Raw genomic sequence first — 12,065 nt, forward strand, 5'->3', positions numbered from 1 at the left:
AGCACATTCAGAAGAAGGAATTATTGCCCAATTATGATAACAGTCCTTTCATGATGATAGCAGGGCAATTAATCAAGGATCTGTGGCAGACTTAAGCATTTATGCTCCTAATAACAAATCTTCAGAACATACAAAGAAAAAAAGTGGTAAGACATCAGTAAGAAATAGGCCAACCCATAATTACAGTCAGAGACGACGGTGTTCCCTCTCAGCAGAGAAGACAAACAAGGAGAAAATCAGCAAGCATAGTATAGACTTAAACAATACTATCAACCACCCTGGCTTTAATCAATACCTACACCCAGGAGCAATGGAATATACATTCTTTACAAACACACATTTGCCAATATTGGTCATATGATGAGCTATAAAACTAATCAAAAAATTCCAACGCTCCAGAGCCACACTGCATTCTCAGACAATAGTGAAATTAAATTAAAAACCATAGGACCAGCAAGATGGCTCAGTGGGTAAAGGCTCTCGCTGTGCAAGCTGGTAATCTGAGTTCAATTCCCAGAGCCCATGTAGATAAGGAAGGAGAAAACTAAGTCTGTATAGTTGTCTCTCGACTCTCCCCCATGTGTACCTTGGAACGTGTACTCCCCCGGCCCTACACACCACACTAATAATTATCAATGTTTTCAGTAAGTAACCTGAAATCCTGCACACTACTGGCAGGACTGTGAAATTATGTACAGACCTTAAAAATCAGTGTGACACCGTCTCAGAGTGTTAGAGACACAGACCGTGTGACCTGGCCATTCTACTCTAGATGGTTGGGGTATGAACAGTAGCCCCTAAAGGCTGATGTACTGATGGTTCAATTCATAGGGGTGCTCTACAGAGCTGGCTGGATTATTAGTGAACTTGTTCATCAATAGCTTTAGAATTGGATGAGTTGTTGGAGGAAGAAGGTTACCCAACGTCTATCTTTGTCTCCTGCCCGCCCTCATCTTTTTCCTAGCAGCCACAAAGTGAGTGGCTTTGCTTGAACATGTTTAGCCTTCTCTCAGGCCCAAGCATATGGGGCCATGGGGCCAAGTAAACATGGACAGATATCCCTGAAATAACAAGCCAAAATAAACCCTTCCTCTGAGTTGTTTTCTTAGGTATTTCCTCATAGCAATGAAAGGCTAATTAATATACATACCTGGGTGCTTACTTGAGAAATTACAAGAGAAAAGTAAGGCTCATGCCACAACTAGTAATGAATTTTCATAGCAGCCTTGTCTGTCATAGCCAGAACCTAGAAACAACTGAACATCCGTCAACAGGTTCATGGATAAGCTGTGTTACACCCATGAAATACTATTCTATTCAAAAGGCCATTCTCAATACACGCAATACTATAGGTGAGTGTCAAAATAATTATGCTGTTTTAAATATGTATATAGAGTGTATATGTATATATGTATATATGGTATGTGTATATATGGTACATTTGTATGATCCCATGGACTGGTCTAAATCTGGAAACTGGAAACTAATTGTTGGGGCAGACAGACCAATGGTTTTTGAGAGGTAGGGTTGGAAGGAAGTGAGTCAGCAGGGAACACAGCAAGCGTGGGGTGACAGACACATTTACTGCCATGTTTTTCACAAACATGTAAATATGATAAAACTGTGCTGCACGCTTTAAACTTGTCCCAGTGTGTTTGCTTTATCATGTTGCAATTACGGATAGTTACGATACAGCCGAGGGTGGCCTACAGGCATGTGCCGCCCCACCCCACTCATAACAGCTTGCTTTTTAAATACTGTTTTCAAAAAACAAAAAGTATGCATCTGGGAAGAAAACACTGGAGGCTTCTGTTGGTGGAGATGGCAGTAGTGGCAGTGGCGACTGGCAGCTATCTCCCAGGCCAAGTGTGCTTTCCTTTTCCACCCAGAGAAAAACCTCGGTGCAACAGGGACCTGCTGCCTGTGATTCTGGGTTCCCAGAAAGACCCTGCTAGACACAGTGGCACAAGCTTGCGGTTCCAGCACTCAGAAGGTGGAAGCAGGATGATTGACAGTTCAATCCCAGCGTAGGCCACATCTCAAGACTATGGCTAAGTAAGTAAGTAAATAAATGGAGAACTGGGATTCAGTGCAGTGAAAAAGTGTGCTCAGGGCTAGAGGCCAATTCTCAGGGCTAAGATAGATAGATAGATAGATAGATAGATAGATAGATAGATAGATACATACATACATACATACATACATACTACACAGATAATAGATATATAGATGTAGATAATAGATTAGATAGATACATACATAGGTGATAGTAGACAGATGATAGATGATAGCAGATAGACAGACAGATGATTGATGTGTTTTCAGCCTATATCTTGCCAAACCTCACCACACAAAGCACCTGGGTGAACTTATTGATACTACAGCATGCTGACCCATTCCTCTCACATGGCACACTCTTTTCAAACCTCATTTCTTCCTCACTTCAGTAGGACAAGGAGGAGTTTGTACTTAGTTCCCAAATGGACCACCCTGATAGAAGTGATGGGTCTGGACCATGGGTGGATTTGTATGTCTCCCAAGTGGGCACCAGAGCAAGGCCCCACCTGCTTCCTTCTCTCCTGGCCGATGCTCTCCTCACCACCACGCCACAGAGGGAAGCATACTACAGGCTTGAAGGCCTCCCTCAGAGCGCATGCACTGAAGCCCAACAGGTAGGAGATGTGATTTAAAGAGTGATTAGGTCAGCAGGACTCTGCCCTCACTCAGGGAAGTCCTTATTGTCACATCGGGGCTCCTTTCACACTCTCTTGGCCTGTGATCCATATAATGACACAGCAAGAAAGCCCTCGCCAGATGTAGCCCTTCCGTCTGACTCCTCAGCCTTTGGAACCATGAGCTAAATAAACTCCTGTTGTTTATAAGTTACCAGGATGTGGTGTTCTGTTACAGTCGCACAAAGACAAGACACAGCCCTCCCTCACTTCTGGAAATCTCTGTCCCTGCCCATGGAATCTCCCCGCTGGTAGTCATGAGAACTCCGTGATGAGCCAGGACCACTTGCGTCGCAGCAAGGCCAACTTCGCCCACAGCTCCTAAGCTCTCTCAGGATCTGGTTCGGCTATTGCGTCACATGCCTCCAAAAGGTGGAGACATTGAGACCATCTGCTGCCACCTGGACTTGCCTGGAAGCTGCCGGGACACCTGGCTCCGCCCCTCACACATCATCCTAGGAGGAACCTCGCCGCACGGTGATACCTAAAGGTTTGTGAGCTGGCTTCAGACCAGCTGTGGGCAGAGAGTAGGAAGGCCAGGGGAGCCCCTGAGCACCGATTTCCTGCAGCAAGGAATTACAGGGAGAACTCAGCTGCCTGAGCATGTGATGGAGTTATCAGTCTGCTAGGCCCAAAGCTGGCCCTCCCTTCCTTCTCCACTGACCCAGACTCCCCACTCGGCTTTGCCTGGCTCCTTGTCCTGGGTGTGTAAGGCACAGGGAAAGTTCTATAACTCCAAGCCATGTCTGTAAAACAAGTGCGACGAGGGGGGTCGGGGGATGGTGGGTGGGAGGGGCGGAGGCCGGAGTAGTACTTCTAGATGAAGCACTGAGTGCCAGGATCCAGGGCAGCAAGCTCTGTTTAACAGAGAGGGGGATGTTGGGTCCCAGGCCCAAAGAAGCCAAGGACCTAGCCAGGTCCTCCAGCGCGTGCAGAGCGGAGCCTGAGGCCCTGGGCTCTCCTCACTGCCCCTTGGTAGGCAGTGTCTAAAGCTGTGGAGCATGAAGTGAAATCCTTTTCCTCCTCGGACCTCCGTGCCAGGCCTGGGAGCTGATGTAATCCAGCCCTCTCCCTTCTTGGCCGCTGATCTGGGGATGTGCTGGAACTGGTGTTTTTTGGGGGAGCTAAATACGGTCCATAGTCCACTTGGAGACAGACAGTGAGGTGGGGGAGTCAGAGCTAGTGGGCTCTGGGCACATGGGTCCAGGGTGAGCCTCCAACTCCAAGCCTTTACCTTAACGCTGAGGCTGCCCTCCACTGCCACCAGGCCTTAAGTCTTGGCTCTACACAGAGGCCTTAGGCCACTGGTTTCCCCACCCACGGCTTCTCTGAGTCCCTTCCCCACATGTTCTGCCTCTCTACTGCTTGAGCTAAAACCTCTAGTCTCTTAAACAGAGCAGTGAGAGCAGTCAGACATCATGTTTCTAGTTGAGAATCCTCCTTGAGGGATTTGAGAAAGGATGATAGCAACTCTCTATAGAGAGACCCTTAGGTCTGTTCTGCCCCCCTGAGAACTCCTGATGCTAACTGGACCCACTTCCACCCCTTACATGCTGTGTGACCCCAGAACTAAAGGAAACACTACAGCTCATCTCCAGTCAGCCAGATCTCCTCACCCTGTACAGGAAGCCTAGAGACTAGAGCTGGGGAGACAAACCCAGAGTCACCCCCTCAGAACCCCTGTGGCCTTGCCTTTGCTGTGTGAAGCCTTGTCCCTAGCCCAGCGCACACTGAGGGGCCCTGATTGTACTTGCTGTGGGGCTCCGTGCAGAGCTCTGCCTGTCTGTGACTCCCAGCCTGCTCCCCTGAAGCCCCCAAACGTAGAGAGCTCAAATGCTGCACAGACATCATGCCTCCTCGCACTCCTGAGTCCACACCATTGAATTCATGACCGCTACACCTTGGTTTCCATGGCGCCCTGCCAGTGAGCGCTAAAGGGACATCAGCACGGCTGTGATCCACCCACTCCGGGCGGGTGGGGTTTTCCTACCTCTGCAGTAAGCCTGGAGCTCAGCAGTCTGAAGTCTGCAGTGGAAGAAGCCTGAGGTAAGGGATCGATAGCATCCTTTCTTGGAAGGTCTGGGCTGTGGGTGCTGGGTCCCCTCTTTGCTCGGTGCGGTGAAGCCCTAGCCTGGGCTGGCTGGCTTGTCTCCCATAAAACCCTTCTTCCACCCACTTCACCCCAAGTTGAGTATTTGCACTGTCTCTCTGTGGGACATCGTGAGTCCCCAGGACCTCATTCTTAAAAGACCTCAGTCAGTACCAATGAAGCAGACCAGTTAGTCACCTAGCACAACAACCCTGCGGCTCTAGTCCTGGCTCATTCGCTGCAGAGCCCCAGGTGGAGACAGCCGCTGTGGTCCCAGCCGTGCCGCCCCCAGGCTCGAAGTCCAGACCCTCATAGATGGTGGGGAGTGAGGTGTGCTGACTGAGTCGCCGCCGCAGGCCAACCAGCAGGGGCTGGGGAAGTGAAGACACGTCCACGTTGTTACCCAGATCGACCCAGGCCAACACGGGGAACTTGGCGGTGTCCTTGATAGCCTCCGTGAGTTCGCGCGCTGCAGCCCTAGTCAGTCGGTTGCCATTGAGCAGCAGCTGGGTGAGGCGGGGCAGAGCCCAGAGGCTGGGCAGCAACAGGTGCAGCAGCTCATCGCTCAGCTCCGTGAAGCTCAGGTCTAAGACCACCAGCTCAACACCGTGGCTGCTCAGGTAGCGGGTTATGTGCTGTACATCCCGGGCGGACAGAGGGATACCAGAAAGGTCCACTGTCTCCCCTGCCAGCAGAGTCTTCTGGAGGCCGCTCTTGAGGCTATGAGAGGATGCAGGTGGGTGCACTGAGCCAGAGCCCAGGCCCAGGCAGAACCCCAGCCGCCACACATTACTGTCCACCAAGGGCTACCTAGGTCCTCCGACCTGGCAAAGCCTGGCTTAAAATGCCACTTCTGGGGCTGGAGAGATGGCTCAGCTGTCAAGAGGACTTGCTGCTCCTTCAGAAGGCCCAAGTTCAGTTCCTAGCACCCACACCATGGCTTAACAACTATCTGTGACTGTAGTTACAAGTTACACCCTCTGGCCCCTTCAGGCACCAAGTACATGCACAGTGCCCAAACGTGCATGCAGGGAAAGTCCTCATACACTTAAAGAATAAAAATAAGGAAGCCATTTTTAAGATATTAAGTTGGTGGCTAAAGGCAATGCTGGGAATCTTCCTGAGCTCAGTTTGGGTTGTGATGAGGATTGCATACATGATCAAGGGTCTATATGCAAACTGTTATTATTGTGCTTCTTGTATCTGTTAATATTATTTATTTTCAAGACAGCTCAAGGGTGTATAAGTGATGGCCCATTCTACAGGGGAACTAAGAAGTGAAAAAAGACCCCTTGGCTGTGCATCACCAAGTGGAGACCAGGGCTCTAAATCCTGGTGCTCTGATCCCTGAGACTATACTTTTGTAACTTTTATTTTAAGATTTATTTTACTTTACATTGGTGTGTTGCCTGCATGTATGTCTGTGTGAGGGTGTCGGGTCCTCTAGAACTGAAGTTACAGACACTTGTGAACTGTCCTGTGGGTGCTGGAAATTGAACCCGGGTCACTCAGGAGAGCAGGTGGTGCTTTTAACCGCAGAGCCACCCATCTCTCCAGCTCCCCAAACCTACACCCTCTTTCCTGTGCCGCTCTAGAAGCAGCATCCTTTAGGAGAAGGAAAACCTTCGCCGTGAGTGGATATGGGATCATTCTAGTCCTCTCAGTGTTTGGGGCCCTGAGATGGGACAGGCCCAGGATAGTGAAGGGGGAGGAAGGAGATGATGTGGGCTCAGGGGTTGCTAGGGGAGGCCTCCCTGCGTTAAGCTGAAAGAGGAACTTAGAGACTGGGGGAGGGCACATTTTCGCTTTCTCTCCTACTCTTTATCCACAGCCCTATAGGAAGACAGGACTGCTTTGGGTGGCAGGTTACTAAGGTCAGCGAGAGAATCACTAGGGCCCCATCTGCTAGAGCAGGAAGCGGTCTCGTGGGTTCCGGGTTCACCTTGGGTCACAGGGTGGGGGATAGAGGTCGGGTCAACTCCCAGCTGTGGTTCTAGACCTTTGGTTCTGGGCTGCGACTGTGTCATGAGGTCCCTAAAAGGGGACCACACACAGAGTACGCTATCAAGAGGCTGTGGAGGTCTCTGCATCAGGAAGCCTGGAGCGGATGAGCTCCCAAAGGGCTGCAGGGTAATCAGGGAGGAAACGGCCTTGGGCATGCTCCTTTCCCTCTCCTAACTCTGTGTGAAAAGGGAGGCTCAGAATCTGTCCTCATGAAGATTTTACCTGAGCACCTGGGGCCCAGGGAAGCACAGGTCCTGAAAAGGGACAGGGGATAAAGGGGCCAGGGAATGGCAGGAAGTGTCACAGTCCTGGAAAAAATGGAAAGCATTTCATGTGGAGCGTGCAGCTTGGCTTAGGGGCATCTGGGGCTGTGGACCACGTGGTTGTCAGAGCTGGAGCCTTAATGTAGATGAGGGCAAGGGAGCCACAGAATGAGATTTCAGAGAAGGGGCCCTGAAAGACTGCCAGGGCTGTGTAGTTGGGCTCTCCTTACCTGTTCTGGGTTTTCCGGTGGGGCTTTCGCTTGGAGTGAGGAGTGAGGTGGTAGATGAGCTGCCGACAGATCTTATCGGAGGACTTCCAGGGCTCATGGTCCTACAGGGATGGGGGAGAGGACACACACATGCACACACACCGTCATAATGAAGATGAGCCTGAACCCCCTCCATTCCGCCCAGGCTGTAAACCTGGCACTCAGCCAAGAAAGGCTGCCTGCTGGGAATTGGACAGGCTAGTCTGAGGCCCGCAGTGCCCAGAGGGAGGGAGGAAGCCCAGACAATGGGCCCTTGTTCCCAGTCCTCAGGCCTAAGGCCAGTAGCTCAAGCTATCAACCAGCAGCTTGCCACCCTCAACACCCACAGGGGACTTGCCACAAGGAAGAGGCCAGACCAAGCCCCTTGAGGGAGCCCTATTCCAGAGACGCCAGTCCCAGAGAATAGGAACCAGCCAGGTCAGCACGTTCTCCCCCTCATTCTCCAAGCTGCGCTGTGCCCTTGGGGCCTGGGTCTGGGCTGACCGGGCCGGGGCTTGATGTTTCTCTTGGTCCTACTTGTATCCCCAAAGAGGCCCAGCTTGGGGCACACAAGGTGTGCTTTCCACACAGCTGGCACTGAGTATGTGCTATTACCTAGAACAGTCTTTTATACTATAAGCAGCCCACAGAACTTGCAACACACAGTCAGTTAGGTGGCTACTGGGATGGCTGTGAGCTAGCCAGCTGAGCACCGATGTGGGTCTCAGAGCTTACAGAACCTACAGTGGACCCCTTATTTCATGTTGGGGGTAGTTCACTGTGTTTAAGATTCTTGGGGACTCATGGCTGACCACAGACAGACCTACAGGCCAGTGCAGATGTGGGACATCTGCAGGTGTTGTCAGAACAGGGACCAAGGAGGTAGAGGCTGCAGGTGGCTTGTTTGTGACCCAAGTAGCAGTGGAAGAGATCGAGTGAACACCCAGCCCCCAAAGGTGTCCAAGTAGGATAGAGGCCAGGGGCCTCAGCCGACGGCATCTCTCTTCTGATTCGGGAACAAGGATATATGGTTCTGATAGTGGAAGCATCAAGACAGGCTGTGTTCTGTGTTCCTATGGGTCTTCTGCTCAGGTGGGGCACGCAGCACTGCCAGTGGGAAACAGGTCTACCTAAGAGCCCGGCTTTAGGACTCAACAAAACAGCTCAGACCTGCTCCTGAAGCTGCTCTTGAAGACTAGCCTCAGGTCTAAGTGAGCATGAGAACCCAAGTTCCCCCAGGCCTATGCCTGCTGACCTCACCTTCTTGGGGCACTGCAGGTCCCGGGCCAGGTTCACCAGCAAGTCATGGGAGATGGGGTCCACCAGGTTAAGCAAAGCCACGTTCCTGTAGAGGATGTCAGTGAGGAGGTTCCCTTCAAGGCCCAGGTCCTAGGGGTGGTGAAGTGATGGTTGAATAAGCTGGGAGTTAGGGCTTTCCTTCTCCCAGCCAGCCAGAAGACATAGCCCTCGCTGGTTTCCAAGCTTCTAACCATCCCCTCTCCTCCAGTTTCCTGGAATTTCTCAACATATGGTGGCAGTCAAGTGTCTAGAGAAAGAGGGGCCATAGTATGGCCTCGAGGGGTGTGTATGTGTGTATGGGTGCATGTATGTGTATGTTTATATATGTATGTATGTGTATATATGCATATGTGTGTATGTGTATGTATGTATATGTATTTGTGTGTATGTATGTGTGTGTGTGTGTGATAATCGGGTTATTCAGGCTAGTTGTTGGGTGTGTAATGTCTTGTGATATCTCTTACTCCTCTAATAGCCTTGAATGCCAATGTTTCTAGCATTCCCTTTGGGCCCTTGTTTCCCTCCTATCCCCAAGGTCTCTTGAAATCTTTTTCCTCTGGGAGTCAGCCTCTTCCCTAGATCACGTTCCCCAAAGCAGCTCAAACTCAGCTTGCTCATTTGCTGGCCTTATGTCCCTGTCCATCCCTGTAGGACTCACCTAGCGTCCTTTCCCTCTATCCCAGTCATCAAGTGAATCTCTGTTTTCCCTTTGCTGCTGCCAAGCTTCAGACTTCATACCTAGTCACCTTTGCTCAGGGCTCCCAGCCTTCCACGTGCATCCCTGGCCTAGCCGGGTCACTCTGTGAAACACACGTGATCTTTACCCTTCGTTCTGTTGGTGAGGGCTAATAGGAGCCATGCCACCAGAAACTACAGAATCTGCAGAGTCATGGCTCTCTGGACTTGGCCACCACACCCTCCCCAACTTCCTGGGCTTCTTCTCTCCAACCAGACCTCGGGGTCAGGGCCCTGGTCCTTCATCCCTCAGCCTTCTCCAGTCTACACCTACAGGTCTGATGGAAGGCCCAGCATCTTGATTTGCTTTTATTTTTCAAGACAGGGCCTTACTGTATAGGCCTGACTGGCCGGGAACTTGCTATACATTCCAGGTTGGTTTGGGACTCAGAGACCTCCCTGTCTCAGCCTCCTGTATACTGAGATTAAAGGCATGCACACAAAGGGTGTTTTAGAGAACATGCAGGTGGCCTACAAGCACCCAACCTCCATGTGCCATCCTCTCACCCCTAAGCCAGAGAAGGATATGCCCAGTGCTGTCCTGAGCACACGGGAAGTCAGACCAGGCAGCAGGAACACAATGGGCCACAATTACAGAGTTCCTGCAGGTTATGGAACAGGATAGGGTCCTGGATACACCTCAAATCTCAACTTCTAGGATACAAGGAGGGGACTAGGTTGCTCTCTGAGGTTGGTTCACTCCCAGATGCTTCCAGGGAAACCGCAAGCTGGTGCCTTGGGCTCCACCATCCCAGATAGTGATCTGTATTTCTAGGCAATATGCCTGGCTGGCTGCTGCTTGGCAGTTGCTCTCCTGTTTGTATTTTCAATATGGTTCAAGCCACAGATGCCAGCTAGTGGGAGGATCCAGAAGGAAGGAGGCTTGGAATATGGACAGACCCAGACAGAGCCCCAGGCAGCAGCCTACCTTCCACTGGCCTGGTCAGTGTCTCTTAAAGTGACAGCCCCACTTTACCAGACTGCTGAGTCTACAGAGAGGACACTCAGAGGTGGCAGAAGAGCGGGGTTGGAAGTGTCCCTGGATTATCTCTGAGATTCTCTCTCTCTTCTCTCCTCTCTCCCTCTCTCCCCTCCTCTCTCTCCCTCTCTCTTTCCTCATCCTCTCCTCTCTTCTCCTCTCCTCTCATTATAGGTTGGTTCTGAACTTGCTACGTAGCTGAGGTTGACCTTGAACTCCTGATCTCCTGCCTCCATCTCCCAAGTGCTGGGAATACAGGCCTGGACCACCATGCCTAGTTTATCCTTCCTTCCTTCCTTCCTTCCTTCCTTCCTCCCTTTCTTGTGATAAGATCGATAGAGCTCAGTCCTCTCTAAGCAACGTCCCTAGACACTGTCTCTCAGTTTTCCGTCTGGGTCCTGGCTCATCACTTCTCTCAGTTTCTCCAGCTCTAAGCATCTACCTTCATGGTGGGGGCAGCAGCTACTGCAGGGGGTGAGGAGGCTGAATGGAAAGTGTTGTGCCCAGGGGAAGTGCTGGAATAGGCATCCCTGTCACCTAGGGCAACTCCAGACTCAGGATCTCTGGCTAGGGTACCAAATGTGTCTCCCAGGGGCCCAGATGTGGTATTGTCATGTACAAATGTGGTTGTGGATTCTCAGGGGTTCATGCTGCCTGTTAGAATGGGTGGTGCGTGCGCCGTGGCTTTGTCTGGGCTGTCATGATGTCTGTGCCTCCCAGGACCCTTTCTCTCTGATTCCGTGCTTCCTTTCTTCCTGCAGGATGGGGAGCTGCGCTCTTCCCATTGTCCTTCCGCATGAGATGCCCCTGCCCTCACCCACTCCAACTCTTGAGGAGGTCCAAATGCAGGCTCTTAGCTCCAGGCTGGTGGTCCCTCAACACACACAACACACCAGACTTCAAATCCCAGTGCCCCAACGTGCCAGCCCCATCTTTGGCAAGCAATCCCCTAGCCCCACCTGGCCCTCCCTTTCATCCGCGCCCACCCTCCATGCAAGAACCTAAACATCTGCAAAACCCACTATGCACGCTAGGAACCCACCCGCCCCCGAAGCTCGTAGCCCCGGCTCCGCCCTGACCCCCCCCCCCCCCCCCAACCCGGGCTATCCCGCTCCTCTCGCCTGGCGCAGGAGGCGCAGCAGCTGCCGAGCGCGCTCTGGTCGCCGCTCACGGAGCGTGGACTGGATCTCTCGCAGCCAGCGCACCCGGCGCTCGTAGGGAGCGGGCCCGGAGCCCTCTGCCGCAGGGGCATCAGAGCCGGCCGCTGCCCTTGCCCGTCTCCCCAGCCGCGCCCCCATGGCCGCTGCGGGCGGGCGCCGAGACGGTGGAAGGGAGGCGGGCTATCTGCGGCCGCGCCCCGCCCGGGATGCGCGGGGTGGGCAGCGCCGGGTCTACGGCTGCGCGCCCAGGCACTGGCCGCCAGCGTGGAGCCCAGGATCACTCCTCTTTGGCAGAGGTTTCCCTGTCGAGGGCCCCGCCCGCGAGGGACCTGGCGTTGAAGTTCTTTTCTGAGGCAGCCAGGGGAAATGCTGGGGACGAGGTGGCATTTGGCACCTCTCAATCAGTGCTGACTGACTGGGGGAATGGTAGACCGACCGTACAAAAAGTGCTTGAGGCGGGTGAGGGTGCTTTAGGCAATCCCAGCACCCGTCTTCAGGAATCGTCCCTGCGAGCAAGTGTATCTGTCCACCCTGTGTGGATGTTACCAGCCTTGGC

The 12,065-nt window shown here is 52.4% G+C and overlaps 1 protein-coding gene across 1 annotated transcript; it reads right to left on the minus strand.

Annotated features, from left to right (window-relative positions):
• Positions 1-264: 264 nt before the first annotated feature.
• On the minus strand, positions 265-11,684 carry Lrrc75b (leucine rich repeat containing 75B). Its single transcript, XM_041647527.1, has 4 exons — positions 11,471-11,684; positions 8,597-8,725; positions 7,319-7,419; positions 265-5,541 (listed from the first exon to the last, which is right to left on the minus strand). Exons 1-4 carry the CDS (start codon positions 11,645-11,647, stop codon positions 5,016-5,018), a joined length of 933 nt encoding a protein of 310 aa, XP_041503461.1. The 5' UTR covers positions 11,648-11,684; the 3' UTR covers positions 265-5,015.
• Between the last annotated feature and the right edge of the window lie 381 nt (positions 11,685-12,065).

This window comes from Microtus oregoni, unplaced genomic scaffold, assembly GCF_018167655.1.
Source record: "Microtus oregoni isolate MIOR12 unplaced genomic scaffold, Mior012 000183F_ref0000375, whole genome shotgun sequence".
Taxonomy (NCBI): domain Eukaryota; kingdom Metazoa; phylum Chordata; class Mammalia; order Rodentia; family Cricetidae; genus Microtus; species Microtus oregoni.